This window comes from Labeo rohita, chromosome 23 (assembly GCF_022985175.1).
Source record: "Labeo rohita strain BAU-BD-2019 chromosome 23, IGBB_LRoh.1.0, whole genome shotgun sequence".
Taxonomy (NCBI): Eukaryota; Metazoa; Chordata; class Actinopteri; order Cypriniformes; family Cyprinidae; genus Labeo; species Labeo rohita.
Genome location: NC_066891.1, coordinates 1178375 through 1202096, shown reverse-complemented (window position 1 = coordinate 1202096; position 23722 = coordinate 1178375). Strand labels below are relative to the sequence as shown.

The following is a 23722-nucleotide window of genomic DNA, read 5'->3' as shown; positions in this document are numbered from 1 at the left end:
ACACACAGCTGCTCTTTCTCAGCTCTTGAATTTCACACATTCACATTTTCAAACTCGTTGCACAGGTTTGAGATCAACGAAACCAAACGCCACCAATTCTGTGGTGGTTCTGTAAATAAACAAACCACCAAGTTTGAATATGCAGATGCAAAAATGCAAAACGACTTAAATTTGGGTCATTTCCTCAAAGAAAGCATCATATGGCTTGGAATGTAACGTCACTTGTACAACACATTTGTGATGTTGTTTTGTCCTTTTTGGAGCTTAAAAACCCCTAAACTCAATAAAGACTTCAACACAGGCAAATGTTATCTCAAGGTGCTTTTAATGGTCAGCTAATGAACCAAAAAGATACAGATCATGCAGCGTCTAAAAAAAACTAAAAAAGAATGAGTGGAGAATTAACGAGTATAATATACCCAGGACTTCTTACAGTTCACAAACCACTTTTTTTAACCAAGCAAAGCTTGGAATTTTGGGAGAACGCTCGTGCTTTGACACAGTTGCCAGATATTTAATCACAGGTGTTGTTTCACTCAAAGCTGGAGACAATATCGGCAGCTAACTACCCGGTAGTCATCCAGTCATTTCCGCATCACAACTAATATAGCTTCTGGTTAGTAACTGGTTGTTTTCCAAATAAAACTGCAAGGCTTATTAACTTATCTAGAATATTTTCCTATTCACAAACTTTTAAGTCCAGAGTGGGGGAACCAAAGCAGGTGATTTTAACGTCGAAACCTAAAGTAATGGTTCAGTAAAGTCAGAATTGAGCTTGAGACGGAGGTGTTAAGACTCTAAATGTGCCTGGGTGAAATACTCAAAACAAAAAACCCACACAAATGTTAAACTAACATCTTAAAGCACTCAAAATTCCCAATTAAAGAGCGTCTTTCATCCCACGTGAGCGGAAAGGAGACTGTGGACAATTGAATATTTACAAATATACATCATTTAGTTCCTTCACAATACTTCTCAGAAATCGCAATGAAGGTGATTGGTTTACAATGCCGAATTTCACTTTATTTGAAGCGTTTTGGAGCGTTGTGGGAAACCACATTGCGTCGAAGAGCATCTTGAACCAATTTCCCGATTAAAGTGCACATGGATGAGAGATGAGAGAGGGACACGTGGAGAAGAGATAAAGAGAGATAAATACAGAGAAAAGAGCGTCACTCTCCGGATCGACAGCAAGCCCTGAAGCCGCACTGCAGATTCTGACATCCGCTGGCCTTGTCAGCATGAGGACCTGCAGAACCAGAGAAATTTAAGTTAGAAACACTCAAAATAAAGAGGCAGAACTCAATTCATGCACTGAGGAGCTGTATTCTAGAGCAGTGGTGGGATGCAACCCAAATATGGATTGCAGGATGGTTTTAATGGGTTGTGGAGAGCAGGGAAAAGACAGAAAACATGCTAAATGTAAATAATGAAACACAACTAGTCTAAGAGCTGTTATATATTAAGTCAAATAAAGACAGCGTTCTTAATAACCCACCCTTTACTTACCAAGATGCCGTCATACTTGGGTTTGGACCTCATATGTGGAATTGTGTGCATTGCAGTCATTTACATATCATACATGTATTACACTCATATAACACAGGGATTCACAAATGCTTTTGTCAGCCAAGACATTTTATGAGTATATACACTACCAGTCAAAGGTTTTTGAACAGTAAGATTTTTAATGTTTTTAAGAAATCTCTTCTGCTCACCTGCATTTATTTATCCACAGTACAGCAAAAACGGTAAAACTTTGAAATATTTTTACTATTTAAAATAACTGCTTTCTATTTAAATATATTTTGAATTGTAATTTATTCCTGTGATTTAAAAGCTGAATTTTTTGCATCATTACTCCAGTCACATGATCCTTCAGAAATTATTCTAATATTCTGAATTGCTGCTCAAAAAACTAAATATTAATATTATGTTGAAAACAGCTTTAGGTTTCTTTGAAGAACAAAAAGTTCAGAAAAACAGCATTTATCTGTAATAGAAATCTTTTGGAACATTATACATGTTTTTATCATCACTTTTGATCCATTTAAAACATCCTTGCAAAAAAAAAAAATTAATTAAAAAAATATTTATTTATTATTTTAAAAATGATACTGACTCCAAGCTTTTGAATGGGATAGTGTATAATGTTGCAAAAAACATTTTATTTTTTCAATCCCGAAAAAAAAGTAAAAAAGTATTCAACTGTTCTAAATATTAATGATAATAATAACTATAATAAAAGTAGTAAATGTTTCTTGGAAATCAGCATATTAGAATGATTTCTGAAGGATCATGTGACTGGAGTAATAATGCTGAAAATTCAGCTTTGAAATCACAGAAATTAATTACATTTTTAAAGTATATTCAAATAGAAAACTGATATTTCAAATAATTCAAAATGTTACTGTTTTTGCTGTAGTTTGGATCATATATATATATATATATATATATATATATATATTTTATTTTTTTTTTTTTTTTTTTTATTTTAGTATGTACAAATATTTTATATATATGTAAAAAATATTTGTACATACTAAAAAAATATTTTCAATTTTTATTAAATATCATATTGTTAGAATTATATATTTATTTTTATTTTTATTATTTGTAATAAAGTCAAATAAAAAAATAATGACTAATGTTGATTAATGTTCTTTTTTTTACTTTTATTAATTAATGAAAATAAATATTAAAATGTGGTGTTGTTTTTTTTTTTTAAATCAAAACCATCAAAATGAAACATTTCGTCACACTTTAGTTTGTGGACAAATTCTCATTATTATCACTTTTGCCTCAAAGTCGTCAATTTGCTGCTTATTAGTAGTTAGAAAGGCAGTTACGTTTTGAGTTAAGTTTAGGTATGGATTAGGGTTGTGTTAAAAGAAAAAAAAAAATTGACAAATGATTTTTTTTTTTTTTTTTAAATTAGACTACTAGAAAACTGAAATAAGTTGAAGCTGAAGAACGAAAATTACTGCATTAAGTCACATTAAGTTAAGTTAAAATGTACAGGGTAGGGTCAAGGGATCTAAAATATAGTCATGCAGAATAAAGTATTACGACATGACAGAACATTTATCATTATGTGTATGTGAGTTATGTTTATTGTTATATGGCTACCATCATAATTATTTATTAAAAGTTTTGTTTCATAAGCAGCAGCACAGTTTGGACATTCTTTATTAATGTAGTTCGTATGGCTGAACTCTCGTCTAAAATCTGGTATGAATCAATGTGAGTACGTTCTGTCTATGTGTGAGTGTGTGTTACCGTTAATGTTATCGCAGTAGTAAAAGTGCTCGATGTTGAGGGAGGGGCAAACGGACACCAGATCCTGAAGCCCCGCCCCCGTGATGAGCAAACAGCCGGAGAGATTGAGATGCACCAGCAGGGGGAGTCCTCCACGCTGAGACAGACACCTGCAACACACACACACAAACCTTCACACTGTTTCCTTTGTGCATCATCACAGTGTGTGTGTAATTTCAATGAAAAGTCAAGGTTTCAGAGTAGCCTGAGAACGTAAAAGCATCATGACATCTTTACCAATGTTTTATATGATTTAAAAAGTTAATTTATTATTATTATTATTATTATTATTATTATTATTACTACTATTGTTTTATCACCAGCGTCTTTACCTAAAACTATTAAAAATGTTTTCAATAAAAAAAAAAAAAAAAATTATATATACATATATACATATATATACACACACACATATATATATATATATATATATATATATATATATATATATAAATAAAAAAATCTCAGATGTGGAAAGTGAGTTCAACCTCCAAAAAAAATAAAAAATAAAAAAATAAAAATAAACAAATGACTGTAAAAATACAATAATACTAAAATAGCAAAATATTTTCTTTTTTAGTAAGTGTTATATTTTTAGAAATGTATATTTATTTGAACTTATTAATTGTAAAAAATAAAGTCACATCAAAATATTCTTTGATTTTAATGAATAATTTCTTTAATTTAAGTTAACAAATATTTTTTTACATTTATTTATTTGACAATTTTAATTATTTATGAAATAAACATTTAATAAATTACATTAAGTTTTACATTTAATTAAAAATAAAATACATCTTTTAATTAAAACCACCAAAATAAAACATTTTGTCACACTTTAATTTTGCAGACCAATTCTCACCATTAACTATTAAATGAGTTAAGTTAAGTTAAGTTGAGTCAAGTTAAGTCAAGTTAAGTCAAAGTGGTAAGGTTATGTTAAAAAAGGAAAAATGTTATATGTACATTTTTTTTATTAAATTAGACAATTAGAAATCTGAAATAAGTTCAAGCTGAAAAACAACAATTATTAAAACTAAAACTGAAATAAAAGTATAAAGATAAATATAACTATTTAAAGAAAACAAATGGTTTAATATCCAACGTTATTATTGTTTGCTAAAATTAAAACTATTAAAAATTGTTTTCATTAATTGAAATAACACAAACAAAAAATTAAATAAAAATATCAGATTAAAAACTTGAAAAGTAGTTTTTTAAAAAGAAGATTTTAAATTTTAAATATTGCCTTGGAAATTATCTTAAATAAGTTTAAATTCCAAAATAATTAAAGCTAAATTAAAAATAAATTAGAAATATTTATATAAAAACTAATAAAAAAATAAAAAAATAAAAAAATAAAAAAAAGACAAAAGCACAAACTGCTTAAAATATAAACTGAAAAAAAAAAAAAAAAAAAAAACAATATACGAAATATAAAAACAAAGCTAGAAATATTAATAAATATTATATTAATAAACATATAAGTATTAAAATACAAAAGAAAAATCACTCTCTATACATACACATAAAAAATATTGTTAATACCTGACCTAAATAATTGCTTTGGAAATCTGATCATTTTGACTTCAGTGAAAACTTCAGAGCTACGTCTTGTTTTAATTTCATTTTACTTAAACTTTTTAAATAAAGGAATGTGTTTAATAGCATACTTTTACTGATGTATCTTACTTCTTTAAAGAATCATGAAATTTGTGTTGTATTATGACAAAAACTGTTTGTTTTGTACCTCAGGCCGAGATCCGTGATCTGACAGCATCCAGACAGGCTGAGGAACCTGAGTGCTCGATAGGCTCCTGATTGGTCAGTCCTGTTGTGATGCTCAGGGCAAGACTCGCCCTCAAATGAGCATTTAGTCCGAAACTCAACACCACCCCCTGTGGCCTGGAGGTCACAGTGCGCTTCTCTCACAGTCCAGAGCGCCGTGTCGGAGGTGCAGCAGGTGGAGTGACCACAGAGGGCTTCACCCATAGAGCCGTACTGCCAGTGGGAGGAGCTAAAACCAGTCCTGAAGCTCCGCCTCCGGCTCCTCCTACAGCAGCACGAGCTGCCGGCTCCCTGCGGCTCTAAAATGCCGTCACGCCCACTTTCCTGCGCAGACACGCCCCCTCGTCTGCTCCAGTCGGCCGCGTCCTCGATGTCGGCGAGTTTGGCCGGGTTCAGAACCCACACGTGGGCGGGGCCACAGCCGGAGCCACGCCCTCCGGGTCTCCGCTTGAAAATGAGATCCTGGCAGCTGCGTCCCATTGGTGGGAGGGGACACTCGTCCTGGAATTTGATTGGAGAGGGCGGGGCTTTCAGCAGCTTGGCTCTGCGATCCGGGCTGGGTGTCAAGTCGCCCAATCCCAGAGACAGGATTCTCAGAGTGCGGTCCGTGATTTTGTCGCATCCCGAGAGATCCAGCCGCTCCAGAGTACGACACGCCCCGAACTCCGCCCAGCTGGACAAACGCAAACGGACAGTTGTAATATTCATGATTGCAAATGGGTGCGGGATATTAGTGCCAAACACGAATCAGAAAAAGAAGAACCAACCTGTCAAAGGCAGAGTCGGAGACGTCAGTCTGCGTGAGATCCAGGTGAGTCAGATTCGGGCATAAACTGAGAATCTGTCGCACCTGGAAGGAGAAATCGGGGGATTTATTTACTCATTTAATTATTTAAATGGCATAACAGCATCAAGGAATACATTCGTGGTAAAAATATATTTAAAAAAAAAAAAAAAAAAAGATAAATACAATATACAGTTAAATTTATATTCAAATGATAAGAGCAACTATATACAGTTTACTAGAACTATAATAATATAATTAGTAATACAATATGAACATATAATTAGAATGAATTAAATTTAATAATAATACACGTAATAACATAATAATATGAAAAAATTTAAAAAGAATTTACTAATGCAGCAATAATATGAAAATATAATGAAAATTATTACATTTAATAATAAAATAATAATAATAATAATATAGCTTTATAATTATAAAATAAAATAAATTATATAATACATTCAAAATATAAGTAATTATTAAAATACTTCACTAACACAACTGTTTTTAAATACATTACAGTTTTATAATTAATTATAGTACAATATTGTTTCTGCTTTATCATGATAAAATTAATAAATAAATTATGAAAAAATACAAAAAATAATTTACTAATGCAGCACACTAATGCTTTAAATAAAAAACAGAATAATGCGAAAATATAATTAGAATTAATTAAATTTTATAAGAACAAATTAATAACATAATAATATAGTTTTGTAATTATAAAATAAAAAAAAAATGATAAAAATATAAGTAGTTATAAAAATTATTCACCAACACAATACAATTGTTTTTAATAAATTAACAGTTTTATAATTGTAGCACAATAGTGTTTTGGATTAACGTTTTATCATTATAAAAATAATTCACAAATGCAGCACACTAATGTTTTAAATAAAAAAACAGAATGATATCAAAATATAATTAAAATTAATTCAATTTAACAAAAAAAAAAAAACAACAACAGGAGGACAGACCAGGAAAATATGCTTAATTAATTATTAAAGTTATCTTACAAAAATACAATATAATAACTATATTTCATAAACGTATATAATTAATAAATAATACAATAGAGTGTAACTTTGAATATTATATTATACTATACCCAGACAAAACCTTTTAAAAATGTATTAATTAATTTTAACAATAAAAAAAATATTAAAAATAAAAGCAGGAAAAAGTAAAACATGCCTAACAGTACAAGTTATCTTTCAAAAATATTATATTATGACTATATAATATAATATAATATAATATAATATAATATAATATAATACAATACAATACAATATAATAATGATTTGATTAGATTTTAGTTCTCAGTTGAAACCTTTTTCAAACAACTTAACATCATTTAATATTAATTAAAAATAAATAAATTAATTAATTAATTAATTAAATTAAATTAAATTAAATTAAATTAAATTAAAAGCAGGGCAGACTTGTAAAATATGCTTGCAGTACAAATCTGCAGTTATCTTACAAGAATATACAACTATATTTCATAAACATATAATATACTAATATAATACATAATAATAATAATAATAATAATAATAATATAGCATAATATAATAAAAAAATAATGTAATAATTTAATTATACTGCCCAAATGAAACCTTTTCTGAGAACTAAAAAAAAAAATAAAAAAAAATAAAAAATTAATAATTCTTAATAATTCTTAATAAATGCTTAATAGTCAAATATATTTTACTAAATAAAATATCATAACTATATTTCATAAAAGAATTATTATTTAGCTTTAAACCTTTTTAAAACAGTTATTTAGTAACTTAATGTAACGTAAACAATGCCATTTACTCAAAGTAAATCTTACATGACTGCTTTTCTGTAAACAGTTTAGTCATATATAATTTCAGTGGAAGAATCTTTCATAATCATAATCGTGTCGTGTAATCATTGAGTCTGTTGTCAGCACATGTACGCACCATCTTGCTGGAGACGGCCGAGCTGTAGGCCAGGCTGAGCGAGCGCACGGACGGCCCGACGGCGGGCAGCAGGTTCTGGATCATCCCGTTGAGGAGTCTCTTCTCTCTCTGAACCGCACTTATGGCTGGAGACTCCTCAGACGCCTCCTCTGAACACACGACAGGAACACATGACTAAGCTACGGCCCGGAGGATCACGGGAAGTGTAGTTTTGAGAGGAGCGGCGAGGCTCACCTGATTCATCCACGTCTGCGTCCTCGTCCCACTCCTGATATGCTCGTCCCTCGTCCTGGAGATTCTTCACCCACTCCTCATCCGGCTCCTGGTCCGACTCGCCCGGAGGACCACAGTAATAATCACCTACACACACAATTAACAACACATTACTACAAATCATAATACTATACTGATTCCCACAAAGCGATGTACTCAATTCAATATTTATTTTTTACCTTAAACTGCATTAAACATATAAAGTAACTCATGACATTAATGCAGTGATTTAACTAAAGTTTTAAAAATTATATTAAAACATAAAAAAAAAAAAAAATTTAAAAACAGAATACATCTGTTTTTAATAAATTAAAAGTTTTATAATTAACTATAAAATAATTTTGAAAAACAAAATTATAAAAAAACTAAATTATAAAAAATAATTCGTTAATGACATAAAATATTGTTTTTGATTAAAGTTATCATTCTAAAATAATATACAAATTATTTAAAAATTACAAAAACAATTCACTTATGCAGTACAGTAATGTTAATAAATAAATACTAAAAATTAGAATGATAAAAAGAATTATAAAAATGATTTCTGAAAAGTTATGAAAACTTTAATAAATTAACATTTTAGAAATTATAAACTAAAAAAAAAATACGAAAACATCTTACAAAAATGATAATTCACCGATACAGTAAAATACTGTTTTTAATAAATTAAAGTTTTATAATTAATTATAAAATACTGAACAAAACAAAATTATGAAAATAACTCACTAAAGCCATACAATACATTTTCTTGATTAAAGTTTCATTATCATAAGAATAATAATAATTAGTAATTCATAGAAAATTACAAAAATGATTCACTAATACAGTACACTAATGTTAAAAAAAAAAATAAAAAAATTATATATATATATATTTAAAAAAATGATTCACTAAAACACAAAACAGTATACAACTGTTTTTAATGAATTAACATTTCATAAATAATTATAAACTAATAAAAACATATAAAGTATTAAAACATTTTTAAAAATGTATTCACTAATGCCATACAAAATAAAAATATAAACAATATAAAAACAATTTATAAAAATAATAATAAATAAACTATTTTTAAAAAAATCTAAATTAATTCACTAATGTGGTACACTAATGTTTTAATAAATAATAATAATAATAAATAAAATAAATTATAAAAAAAATTACAAAAGTTCAATACTGGTCACAAGGGGGCGACAAAGTGACATGAAATCAACACTGATTAATTTTTTATGAAGCTGTTACTGGTCCTACTGTGAATGATCCATCTGCCTTGAATATTGTTTTTGTCAATATTGAGATTAATATGTACAAAACGTTAATATGTACAAACGTTTTGTTAATGCTCATCCAATGCTATATTCATGGCAAAAAATAAATAAATAAATAAATAAATAAATAAATAAATTAACAGAAAAAAAACTAGTAATGCTAAAAATAATAAATACAAAATATACAATTAAAGCTCTCAAAAAAAATCTGGATTTTCTTTAATAAAAATCTTCATAAAAGTTTAAGAAAATATAATAATATAAATATATTTATACACTGTGTGCAGAATTATTAGGCATGTTGATATTCTGGTCATATTTTTTTTTTTCCAAACACATTTTACCAATTCCAAACCACATCAGTCTTAGTAACTACTGTTAATTTTGTGTTTAATCATTTATATGTGATATATAATTGTCCGTGAAGGCTGGAAGTGAAAAACTCCTTATATTCAGGTGTGCAGGATTATTAGACATGTTTTCGTTTACAGCTAAAATGAGCCAAAAAAGAGATTTAACCCAGACTGAAAAGTCCAAATTATTAAATGCCCATGAGAAGAATGCAATACTAATGCATTACAAGAATTTGCAAAGTTAAGGCTTGACCATTGGACAGCGAAATGCTTGTTGAGTCTGCATGGTCAGAAAAAACAGGTGGAGAAGAAAAGATGCATGTTAACTGCAAAAGAATTAGGAATTAAGGTGAAGAATTAGGTGTGACACCATCAGGAACCGTTTAGTCTCCAGCGCCACCATTTTCCAGAACTGCAACCTACCTGGAGTCTTCAGAAGTGCAATGTGTCAGGTTCTCAGAGACTTTGCTTGGTAAAAAATCCTAAAAAATGCCCCTGACTTAATAAGAATAACAAGCTGACGTGTTGTGAAATACATGAAGACAGTTTTTTTATATGCTTTAGAGACAGATAAGTTGAGAGTGACTCTTGAAGGACAAGCATCACATCCTCTTGTACCTCTGATTCAAGAATTTATCTTCCAAAATCTGGCAGTAAGTTTTGGGAGTTCATGTTTAGTCTCCTATCCTGAAAAGTCTGACTTGCAGAGATGGACTAAAATGAACTCCCAAAACTTAAATAATTCTGCACACAGTGTATATAATTTTATATAATTAAATCAACATAATATTTACAATTTATAAAAACAGAAATATATAATATTTAAATATATACATATTTAATAATATTATTATTAATAATAATAAATAAAAATAAGCTGAAAATATTTAGATCAAATATGTTGCAATACTAGGTAAAAAAAGAAATAATATATAATAAATAATTAAATTAATATATACAATTAAATATATACAAAATAATACATGAAAATAAAAAGGTTAAAAATAGAAATATATATATTTAAATATATATATAGATTTAATAACAATATTATTGATAATTTTTAATATACATTAAAAACAAAAATGTTGCAATATTAAGTACAAAAAAATATAGAATATAATATATAATAAATAATTATATACTAATTAAAATAATACACTCAATTAAATTTATATAAGGTAATAAATGAAAATTAATTAGCAAAAAGGTGAAAAAATAGAAATCTATTTACATATTTAATAATATTATTAATAATAATATTAATCATAATAAATAAAATAAGCTGAAAATATTTAGATCAATATGTTGCAATACTAAGTAAAAAAAGAAATAATATATATAATTAAATTAATATATACAATTAAATATATATAAAATAAGTTAGCAAAAAGGTGAAAAAACAGGAATATATAATATTTAAATATATATACATATTTAATAATATTATTGATATTATTAATAATAATAAAATAATCTGAATATATTTAGATGAAATATGTTGCAATACTGTGGTTGACCAAAGGCTCTCACGGTGTTGCACGTAACACTCACTTTTCACAATCAGCAACAATGGACAAAGTCCCAACATTTTTTTCCTAACAATATCACATTAAAGCTGACCCAACTTCCAGTCTGGTTTTCATGTGGCTCATTTTATAAATGTCAGGTTTCCCTGCGCTCATGTTAAATAATAAAGCAGACAGAGATCACGCACCTCTAGCCCAGCGGACGGGGTACAGGTGTCTCCACAGAGATCCGGTCTTGGCCACCTGAGCCCAGACGCCGCACACCTGACCGCAGCGGCACAGATCCTCCGGCCCCAGATACCTGAACACGCGCAGCAGCACTTCCTGCGGCAGCGCCGAGATGGACGCGCGCTCGCTGCCCCGCTCTGATGGAAACAAACCACGGCAGAACTTACACATCACATCTGACACCAACATCGACACCACAGCTCACATGATTTACAGTCTGATCAGGGAAACTTTAGATTTGCTTCAGTACGGAAGGACATTGAGAAATCAGCTGTGATGAGCGTCACAGTCACTCCTCTGCTAAAGCTGATGTAACCCACAGCATGAGTGAGGAAATCATTCAATCAACAATCAATATCATCAAAAACACCGAATTTAAATCAAATCTCATCCTACATTACTTTTAACTGAATATTTACGCACAATACCACAGTAGAAAAAAATGCAAGCGAAGACTTCAGATGCAGATTTCCTGTGAAACTGAGATTTTTTCTTTTGAAGGAGCTTTTTTAGCAGTCTATTATGTTTAGGATCAGTTTAATGACAATTAAAATGTTATTAGTCAGCTATTATAATGCCTTTTCAAAAATGTTTAACGCGGTTTTCATAGAAGTCGGATAAAAATGCTCATTTTATTTAAAGACAAAATCTCAGACTTAGAGGTTTTTGCCTCTAAGATGAGCTTTCATTTGTAATTTTTCTGTATTTATATATTTAAAAAAAAAAAGTAAAAAACTAATTTTACAAAACTTATAAATTCCATTATTCTAAAGGAAAAAATTCTTAATTTTAATAAAATAAATAAATAAATAAAACACACATTTTTATAGTTTTATATATATATATATATATATAATATTTTACATAACTATAAAAATAAGAAAAAATATATATATTTATAAACATTTATAACTATCTAAAAATGAAATATTACTATAAAAATAAAAAATACAAATAAAATGGTATAAATAAATAAGAAAGCACTTATAAAAACATTTATAAGCAGAAGAAACCTTTAAAAAAAAGTGTATATATATATATATATATATATATATATATATATATATATATAAAGTGCGTATATATACACACTAAAAATACTAAATATTACCAAAAACAAAAAAACAACACTATAAAAAGTCTATAAAAGTCTTCAGCTAATTTTAATATTATTAAATAAATAAAGGATCACGTGACACTGAAGACTGGAGTAATGATGCTGAAAATTCAACTTTGATCACAGAAATAAATTAGATTTTAACAGATATTCAAATATAAAGCAGCAATTGTAAATTGTAATAATATTTCACTATTTGTAATGTATTTTTGATCAAATAAATGCACTTTTAGGCAGAAGAGACTTAAAATTATATGCGTATATATATATATTACACACACACATATATATTACAAAAGTCTTCAGAAAATTTTAATATTATTATTAATAAAGAACAATAATGATTATTGTTATTCAGCTCAAAAATATTATTGTGAAAATTATGGTAACACTTCACAATAAGGTGTCATTTGTTAACATTAGTTAATGTATTAACTAACATGAACAACACGTTTATTACACTTATTTATTAATCTTTCTTAACGTTAGTTAATAAAAATACAGTTGTTCATTGTTTATGTTAGTTTACAGTGCATTAACTAATGTAAACGAACAACTTTCGATTTTAATAGTGCATTAGTAAATGTTGCACAAGTATTGTTCATTCTTAGTTCATGTTAACTAATGAATCTTACTGTAAAGTGTTACCAAAATCATTCTTATTATAATACAGTAAAACTACAGTGCTAAAATGTATGGCTATACTCGGTTTTGCCGATATTGATTGTTCTGCTCTCATTGTGGTGGTGTTGTGACTGCTGTCTTTCACTCATAAATTGACTGTAGGACAGCTCTAGCGGTCTCACCGTCCTCGGTCTTCTCGTGGTCAGAGTATTTGAAGGCCTTGTGCAGCTCCTCGGCGTGACTCCAGAGGTTCAGGCCCTTCAGCACGTCTGCGGCGGAGCTCCACGAGCGATTACTGCAGTGCTGCTGCATCACCTGCCGCTTGATGGCCTTCAGCTCCTCGTACGTGAAATACTCCATCAGCATGGGCTGATACACCTGAACACACGCAGAAAACACAAACACATGAGCTACAGAGATCACTAAACATGTATAAATGGACATGGTACATGCACGTGGCACTTGAAAATGCCCTTTAGGAGTGACCGGATCCAGGAAACAGAAGTTTCTATGGGGTCATTGCAAAATTAAATGAAATATATTTTCACGTTTTATTTTAAATTAATATTTTTATTAATCAAGGATGCATTGAATTGATCAAAAGTAATCACATTACAGTAAAGACATTCATATGGTTACAAAATATTTCTATTTCAAATAAATACTGTGCTTTTGAACTTTCTATTTATTGCTAAACTTTGGAAAGTTATTTTTAAATATATATAAAGTAATGTTAACTGAATCTCAGGAGACAGTACTATAACATAAAATTAAAGAATAATTAAAAATAAAAAATAAAAACAATAAAATAAAACAATTAAAAAATAAAATAAAATAATCTCAGGAGATTATAAAATAAAATTATAAAAAATAAAAAAATAATGGAAATAAAATAAAATAATAAAATAAAACAATAAAAAATAAAATTATCTCAGAAGATTAACTTTACTATAAAATAAAATAAAGAAATTAAAATAAAAAATATAAACAACTAATTTTTTTTTTACTAAAACAAAAAAATATAAAACAAACAAAAATCTCAGGGATTCTGCTTACAGAATATAATAGTACACCTATGAAGTATTATGATGTATTAACTGAATCTCAGAAGATAAAATACTATAAAATAAAATAAAATAATGAAAAAAATAATAAAAACAATAAAATAAATAAAAAATATATATATATAATTTAAAAAAAGCAAAACATAATAAAATAAAATACATCTCAGGGATTCAGGTTATAAATAAAAACAATAAAATAAAACAGAACAAAATAGAATAAAATAAAATAAAATAATAAACACAAAATAAAACAATTAAAAAATAAAATAAAATAAATAATCTCAGGAAATAGAACTATAAAATAAAATAATAAAAACAATACAATAAAAAAAATAATAATTTAAGAAGATAGCACCATAAAATAAAATAACAAAATAATGAAATAAAAAATAAAAACAAACTAAATAAAATTTTTAAAACATTAATAAAAGAAATATATATATATATATATATATATATATATATATATATATATAAAAAAAAAAAAATAATAAAATAAAAATAAAATATATCTCAGGGATTCAGCTTATAAATAAAAACAATAAATAAAAACAATAAAAATAAAATAAAATAAAATAAAATAAAATAAACCAAATCTCAGGGATTCAGCTTACAGAATCATATAGTACACCTTAAAGTACTACTGACCAATTTTAATAACATCTGATGTAATTCCAACACGTTTTTGTTTTTTGTTTTTGTTACTGAAAAGTGGATTTGTAAACACTAAAATGACTGAAAACATCCGCTGATGCTGTTTGTTTTTGTCTAATGTAGAATCAGTATATTGACTGTAAAGCGTGAGTCTCACCTCCTCCTCCTCCTTCATATGAGGAAGGAAGTCCTGGGTGAAGGCCTCCAGCCTCTCCTTCAGCTGGCGTGCATAATTCAGCTGCTCGTACTCGCTCTGAAACACAAACATGGACCATTAACTAGACATTTCTGAGTAAAGGAGTCCGTTTCCTGAGACGTGCGAGAACATTCACCTGAGACGCCCACACTGTGTCTCCATTACACCACTGAACTAAAGCACTGATGGCGATTCACACACTTCAACACCGCAGACACACGAGCTGCGTCTGTTTCCCCAGCCTAATAACTGTGGTAAAACCCATTGGGAGAAACAATATGCAGATGAACTGTTTTGATAAGCTGGCGTCCACATGAGAATTGATTTCATAAGCGCAGTTATTATGAGGCCGCTGTTTACAGACACTCAATATCTTCATTCTTTTCATTTTCCGACAGGAACTCGGAGCAGGATTTCCCAATGCCCTGTAAATAATCAAGTGGAACATTCCCAAAATTTGGCATGTTTGGCCTGACACGTCAAAAGGGACTTTGACCATTGAAGACAGGAACCTTTTGGGTGATTCTGCACAGCAGTTTTTGAAAATACAGGATCACATTACTATTTTCCAACTTCTCTCTGTCCCAAACAGGCTCTTTTTGTTGCTGCTAAGCTTAGCAAAACAAAAATCATATAAAATAAATAAATGAAAAAAAAAATAAATAAATAAATTAACTAATTTAATAAATAGACTAAAATAAAGTAAAAATTACAAAAATAAAAATAAAAACTTGATTAACACAAACAAAAAGAGATAATAAAATAAAATCTAATTAAATAAAAAAAAAATTTAAATAAATAATAAAATTGTATTACTAAAATATGTTTAAATATGTCTATATAGTAAAATTACAATACAAAGACAAAAATAAAACTAAATAAAAATACAAATAAAATCTAACTAAATGAATAAATAGATTAAAATAAAAACTTGATTAAAACAAACAAATGAAATTAGATAATAAATTCCAACAAAAATATTAAAAAATAAATAATATAAATAAGTATTAAAATAAATAATAAAATATTATTACATATTTGTTTAAAAGTCTATACAGTAAAATAAAAATACAAACAAGACAAATAAAATCAAACTAAACTAAGAATAAAAATAAAATCTAACTAAATAAATAAATAGATTAAAATAAAAGACTAAGAACAATTAAACTTAAAACTTAATTAAAACAAACAAAAATAGATAAAATAAAATCAAATTAAATAACAATTATTAAAATAAATGTAAAAAATAGTATTACTAAAATATGTTTAAATACGTCTATATAATAAAATTAAAATACAAACAAGACAAAAATAAAATAAAACTAAACTAAGACTAAAAATAAAATTAACTAAATGAATAAATAGATTAAATTAAAAAATTACAATAAAAACTTGATTAAAACAAACAAATAAAAATAGATCAAATCTAACTAAATAAAAATAAATATTAAAATAAATAATCGACTAAAATATTTGTTTAAATATGTCTACAAAGTAAAATAAAAATACAAAAGACAAAAATAAGATAAAACTAAATAAAGAATATAATAAAATCAATAAAATAACTAAATTGATTAAAACAAAAAATAGCTCAAATCTAACTAACTAACTAAATATATATATATATATATAAAATAGTATTATATTAAAAAATATAACTAACTACATAAATAGATTAAAATAAAAAGCTAAAATAGAGTATAATAAAAACTGATAAAAAAATTGATAAAATCTAACTAAATAAAAAAATATTAAAATAAATAAAATATTATTACTAAAATGTTGAAAAGTCTATATAATAAAATAAAAATACAAACAAGACAAAAACAACTAAACTGAGAATAAAAATAAAATCTAACTAAATGAATAAATAGATTAAACTAAATAAGGATAAAATTAAAATAAAAATATTTAAAAATAAAATTAAAATAAAATCCAACTAAATAAACAATTATTAAAATAAATAATTAAAATATTTGTTTAAATGTCTACAAAAAATACAAAAGACAAAAATAAGAAAAATAAAAAATACAAACTAAATGAATAAATTAAAATTTTTAAAAAACTAAAATAAATTAAAATAACTTGATTAAAACAAATAAAAATAGATAATGAAATACAAAATCTAACTAAATAAAAATGACTAAAATAAAAAAAAAATGACAAATATTTTTAAAAATGTCTGCATAGTTTTTATACTTTATTTTTAGTTCTTTAGTTCACAAAGTTAAACTAAATGAAAATGAGAAACTAACAAACTGAAAAAGTTTAATTAAATAATTAAATAATGAAACAGATTTTAAAAAATGACTAAAATAATTAAAAAACTTTAAATAATAATAAAAACTTGACTGAAATGAATGATACATAATAAAAATTGAATCTAAATTAAAAAAACAATGACTATCAGCATGTCTAAATAATTTCTATACATTTTAATTTCAATTTTAGTTTTAGTTGTTGTACACCAAGTTAAACTAAACGAAAAAGCTGAAAAACATTTACGTTTTTATATTTTCTCCTATTCCAAGTAAGGAAAATGTTCTGTATGATGGGTTTAGTTTTAGTTAACTATAATAAACATCGGTGAGAGCATAAACAAGGTGTGCATCACGTCAGAGCTAGGAGTCGTTCGGTCTGACCGCTGATCGTCCACAACAGCATCAGTAATGATCAGTGTCCACTAAACATCACCTCATATTACAGGTGAAGGCTGTCATTTCTGCTGCAACACAACTGCTATTTATTTATTTAAGCATTCAAACACACACCTTGACGCTGCGCAGCCCCTTCTCAAAGAGCGACAGCATCTCGGAGAGCTTGTTGTCTGCGTGCACGTGATACACCATCTGACTGCGCTCCTGCAGCAGCTCGATGATGCACTCGTTCTCGATCTGCTCGTGCATCTTGAACTCCTTAAACGTGGCGAGGAGCGACTGCAGGAACGAGCGGAAATCCCTGTTGTTGGAGAAGTTGGTGTTGGACAGCTGTGGACGGAAATGCACCAAACAAACAATGAAATATGACATCAAAATCATAATACAAAACATCTCCCATCTGCCCAAGAAAAATAAATCTGCTTCGTATAAAAGATGATCCAGTTACTGACTGGCTACAGGTTTACATACAGTAGTGATGCACTGGTAGATCAGAAAGGCCTGTAAATCAGGGGACATTTGGACATTATGTGATTATGACATTGAGATATTATGTATGACGCAAATAGGATCAATAAATTCAACTGTTCGTAAAATACTGGCATTATATTCGCCATTGCCCTCTCTAGATCAAACTAAGGTCTAGGGATAAAAATAAATAAATAAATTATAAATATAAATTATAAATGAATTAAGAAATTATTACAAAATAAAAAAGGGATTACATAAAATACATTTAAATTATATGTGTGTATGTAGTATTATATAAATTAAATATTACATAAAAAATTAAAATAAACAATAAAAACAGATGAATAATAAAATCTAAATAATTAAATAAAGTTTATTAAAATAAATACTTGAATAAAACAGACAAATAACAACAGATGGATGACAAAAAATAAAATCTAAATAAAAACGGTGAAGCTTAGAAAAACGACTCAAACTAAAAATTAATAAAATTAAAACAATAAAAATTGTTTTTTAAATCTCACTAAATAAAATAATTTAATGAGTAAATTTTTTAAAATGATTAAAATAAATAAAAAAATAGATAAATAATAAAAATATGACCTGATTTACGAAATTAAAATAACTAAATTTAAAAAAAGTAATACAAAATAAAAAGGTGGTTATATAAATCAAATAAAAAAAAATGTGTGTATACAGCATTATATAAAAATGTAAAAACTTATAAACAATATAGATGAATAGATAGATAAAAATAAATAAATTATAAAATTTAAATAACTAAATAAAATTGATTAAAATAAATAAATATTTAAATAAAACAGACAAATAAAAATAGATGGATGATAGTGTTTAAAATGTAAATGTTTGTAAATTGTCTTGGTTATAAATGTTTAAAATTGGATGTAAATGTTTAGAATTAAAATAAACAAATAAAAAAAATATTAAAATAAAAATAATAAAAACAGATAAAAAATCTGAACAAAATAATTAAATGACTAAAATAAATGTAAAAATAAATACAAAATAGATAAATAATAAAAATAAGATTTAATTAATTAAATAAAAATACTAAAAATAAAAAGTTGACTAAAATAAATGTAAAAGAAGTATTAAAATAAACTACTTGATTAAAGTAAACAAATGAAAATAACTAAAATGAAATCTAAATATACAAATAATCTACATTAAAAATACATTAACTTGTTTCAAATAAAAAAAGATTAATATAAAATAAATAAGCAAATAAATACTTGAATAAAACAGACAAATAACAATAGATGGATGACAAAAAATAAAATTAAATAAAAACGGTTGAGCTTAAAAAAGACAAACAAAAAATTGTAATGAAATTAAAACTTAATAAAAAAAAAAATAAATGATAAATAATGATTAAAAAATAAAATTAAAAAACGTAAAAAGTTGAAAAAAATGTTGTTTTCATAATTATTAAAACAAATAAATGAAAAAAAAAATAATATATCTAACTAGAGGAAATAATAAAATGACTAAAATGATTCAAATAAAAAAATATTGATGAATAATTAAAAATAAGAATAAGTTGAAAAATGATTCAAATAAAAAGATGACTAAAATATATTTTTTAAAACTAAGACAAGACCTAAACACTCAATAAATAAATTTAATGAAATGAATAAATGAAAATGAAACATGAAAATATATATCTGCCTTCTTAGAATGTGGATCGCTCGCACGAGGATGATCATATTTATGAGTCTGTGACATCTAAACGATCGAAAACCTCTGCTCTAGATCAGCGTCGGCCATTAAAAATTCCTATCAGATGGGCACTAGTGTTACACAACGCTGGATGTGTGTCATGCGTTAAAAGAGTTCAGATGCAATCGACCCTGCAGCTGAGATACAAGAGAGTGTGTGTACAACAAACCTACTGACACAGCAAACACACTCACACACACACACACACACACACACACACACACACACACACTGGCGTCGTCTTACATAATCAGGGTGTGTGATGAACAAACCCAAACACTCATCCATTTTTAAGGCTACACACCCACTAAAATACATTAAAAAACATCAGAATCTGCATGCAAAACTCGTTTCGAGTAATTGACATAATCAGACATAATCAGACTGAATCAGACTAAAGCCGATTATCCGAAACCAGGTCACTGCATGACACCTTTACACCCCATTTCAGTGGTTTAGTGAGTTTCATATCAAATAATGTACATTTAAAGTGTGTTTTAATCTGGAAATGATCAGATTATAGATCAGAAACACTGAATGTGGTGCGACTCACATATGTGTTGCATCTTAATACACAGATTACAATGGCTTTGAGGTGTTTAGAGCTTAACATTGTGTTAGTAAATCAATATGCACCAAAAAATAAAAGATTAACCTTATTCAATGGATATTTTAAGATTCAATATTATCAGACACTGCGTATTTCCATATGTCACGTGGGTTAGGAGGGGTTTGAGTGTTTATATTATTATTATTCTATATAAATAACGTCCTTTTACAGATCTGAGATCACACATTTACTTTAAATGCAACCTTGTGCGTGTTAATGCTAATTCCATTTGTTTACATTGTATTTAATAGCGTTTTCCTACAGATCTGAGATCAGACATGTTATATAAACTCGCATAGTTTCTGTCTGTGGATCAGAATTAAGAGTTAAAATCCATATGATGTATAAAAATACAGATGAAATGAAGTGTTTGTGCTGATCTGAGATCAGATGTTTATCAGATATTCACATTAAGCGCTGATGTCTGTCTATTAGCCGTCCGGCTAACATTAGCGCTCCACAAACACACCATCAGACGCCTTAAAAAACGCCTCAGAGGGTAAAATGGGACATAAAATGGATCAGACACGAACCTTCTCGCTGTAGAGCCCCACCAGCTGCTTCATGCGCCAGTGCGGCCCGGTAAAAACATCCACCTCATCGGGAAACGGAGCCATCGCGCCTCCATCAGCTCCCACAGCGGACTGAGCACGGGAGGCCAGATCCTCCCGGTAAAAACCCTCCTCGCAGTCGCAGCATATAACTACATACATGCATATATAAAAAATCTAAAATCTAAAATAAAATAAAGTCCTACAACACATAAAAAAACAACAGCATGTATAAAATGAAATGTAATAAATTAAATAAATAGTAAAAAGAGAGGATATTTATTTTAGCTTATCTGCAATTTTACTATTTAGAATATTACAAAATATATATATATATATTTTTTTATAGAGGATCTATTATAATTTCATTTTTAATTTTAGTACAGTTACAGTGCAAATAAAAAACACTCCACAACACAAAAAATAAAAATAAAAAAAAAAAAAAATAAAAAAATAAAGTAAATAAAGTTTCAAAAAATTATGGCTAAACGTCCCATAACATATTTATTTATAAAGTGTTACAACGCAAAACAATTATTTATCTTTTTTTTTAATTTTTGTGTTGTTTTTTAAAAGTTTTTATTTATATAAATATTTTTAGTGAGATTTATTTTTTAATTATCTAACTATTTTTATTTGTTTATTTTATATTTAATTAATTTTAATTATTTAAAACAATAAAATTTTTTAGTTAGCTTTTTTTTTTTTTTTATCATCCACCTATTTCTATTTGAATGTTTTATTCATCTTTTTATTTATTTTAACCAATTTTTTGGTTTAGTTTTATTTAGTTATTCTGATTTTATTATTTATTTTAATCGAGTTTTTTGTATTTTTATATCATTTTTAATTTATATAATACTATATATACACACACACACACACACACACATATGTATATATATATATATATATCATATTTTATATAATTTATGTAATTATATTCTTTTTATTTATTATATTCTCTTTATTTATTATTTTTCTCTTTATCTGCAATATTACTATTTAGAATATTACAAAATAAACATTCTCATCTGACAGTTTTTTTTATTGAGGTTCTATTATAATTTTATTTTTAATTTTAGTAATTTAGTTTATTTTTGTCATTTTTAGTTAGTTTTGCTTTCAATAGCTGTTTATATAGTTTATTCATTTTTATGTTAGTTGTAGTTATTTTAGTACAAGAAGTTAAACTAAATGAAAATGAGAAAGGTTGCCTTGAAAATAAAGCTGAAATAAAGTTCTTAGTTAATTTAGTTGTAGTTATAGCTAACTATAATAACCCTGTATTAGAGCAGTTACAATGCAAACAAAAAAACAAAAAAACAAAAACAAAAAAAAACTCCACAACACAAAAAGTAAAGTTATGCATTATATATGCATTAACAAAAAAAAAAATTAAAAAAGTAAATAAAGTTTTAAAAATTATGGCTAAATGTCCCATAACATATTTATTTATATAGTGTTACAACGCAAAACAATTATTGTCGTTACTATTATTATTATTGTTTAAAAATAACATGTATTAATCATTTTTTAAATTTTATTTCTCTTTTATTTCTTATTTTTCATTATTTATCTATTTTTATATATATTTTTAATTTTTGTGTTGTTTTTTTTTAAGTTTTTATTTATTTAAATATTTTTAGTGAGATTTATTTTTTAATTATCTAACTATTTTTATTTGTTTATTTTATATTGAATTAATTTTAATGATTTAAAAAAAATAAAAAAATTAGCTTTTATTTTATTTTTTATCATCTACCTATTTTTATTTGAATGTTTTATTCATCTTTTTATTTATTTTAACCAATTTTTTGGTTTAGTTTTATTTAGTTATTCTGATTTTAGTATTTTTTTTAATCGAGTTTTTTGTATTTTTATATCATTTTTAATTTATATAATACTATATATACACACATATGTATATTAAAGTAATATATATATATATATGTATGTATATATAAAATATTTTATATAATTTATATAATTATATTCTTTTTATTTATTATATTCTCTGTATTTATTATTTTTCTCTTTATCTGCAATATTACTATTTAGAATATTACAAAATAAACATTCTCATCTGACAAAAAAAAAAAAAAAAACAATAATAATTTAAAAAAATAAAGTAAATAAAATTTTAAAAAATTATGGCTAAACGTCCCATAACATATTTATTTATAAAGTGTTACAACGCAGAACAATTATTGTCGTTACTATTATTATTATTATTATAAAATAACATGTATTAATCATTTTTGAAATTTTATTTCTCTTTTATTTCCTCTTTTTCATTATTTATCTATTTTAATTTTTTTTTGTGTTGTTATTTAAAGTGTTTATTTAAATATTTTTAGTGAGATTTATTTTTTAATTATCTATTTTTATTTCTTTATTTTATTTTTAATTAATTTTAATTATTTAAAAAAATAACAATTTTTAGTTAGCTTTTATTTTATTTTTTTATCATCCACCTATTTTTATTTGAATGTTTTATTAATCTTTTTATTTATTTTAACCAATTTTTTGGTTT

At 26.3% G+C, this 23722-nt stretch overlaps 1 protein-coding gene across 1 annotated transcript; it reads right to left on the bottom strand.

Moving 5' to 3' along the window:
• Positions 1-306: 306 nt before the first annotated feature.
• On the bottom strand, positions 307-21308 carry fbxl5 (F-box and leucine-rich repeat protein 5). The gene is made up of 11 exons (XM_051096549.1): positions 21169-21308; positions 17929-18144; positions 15119-15214; positions 13426-13621; positions 11463-11639; positions 8086-8211; positions 7852-8000; positions 5874-5956; positions 5069-5779; positions 3280-3428; positions 307-1249 (listed from the first exon to the last, which is right to left on the bottom strand). Exons 1-11 carry the CDS (start codon positions 21250-21252, stop codon positions 1173-1175), a joined length of 2064 nt encoding a protein of 687 aa, XP_050952506.1. The 5' UTR covers positions 21253-21308; the 3' UTR covers positions 307-1172.
• Between the last annotated feature and the right edge of the window lie 2414 nt (positions 21309-23722).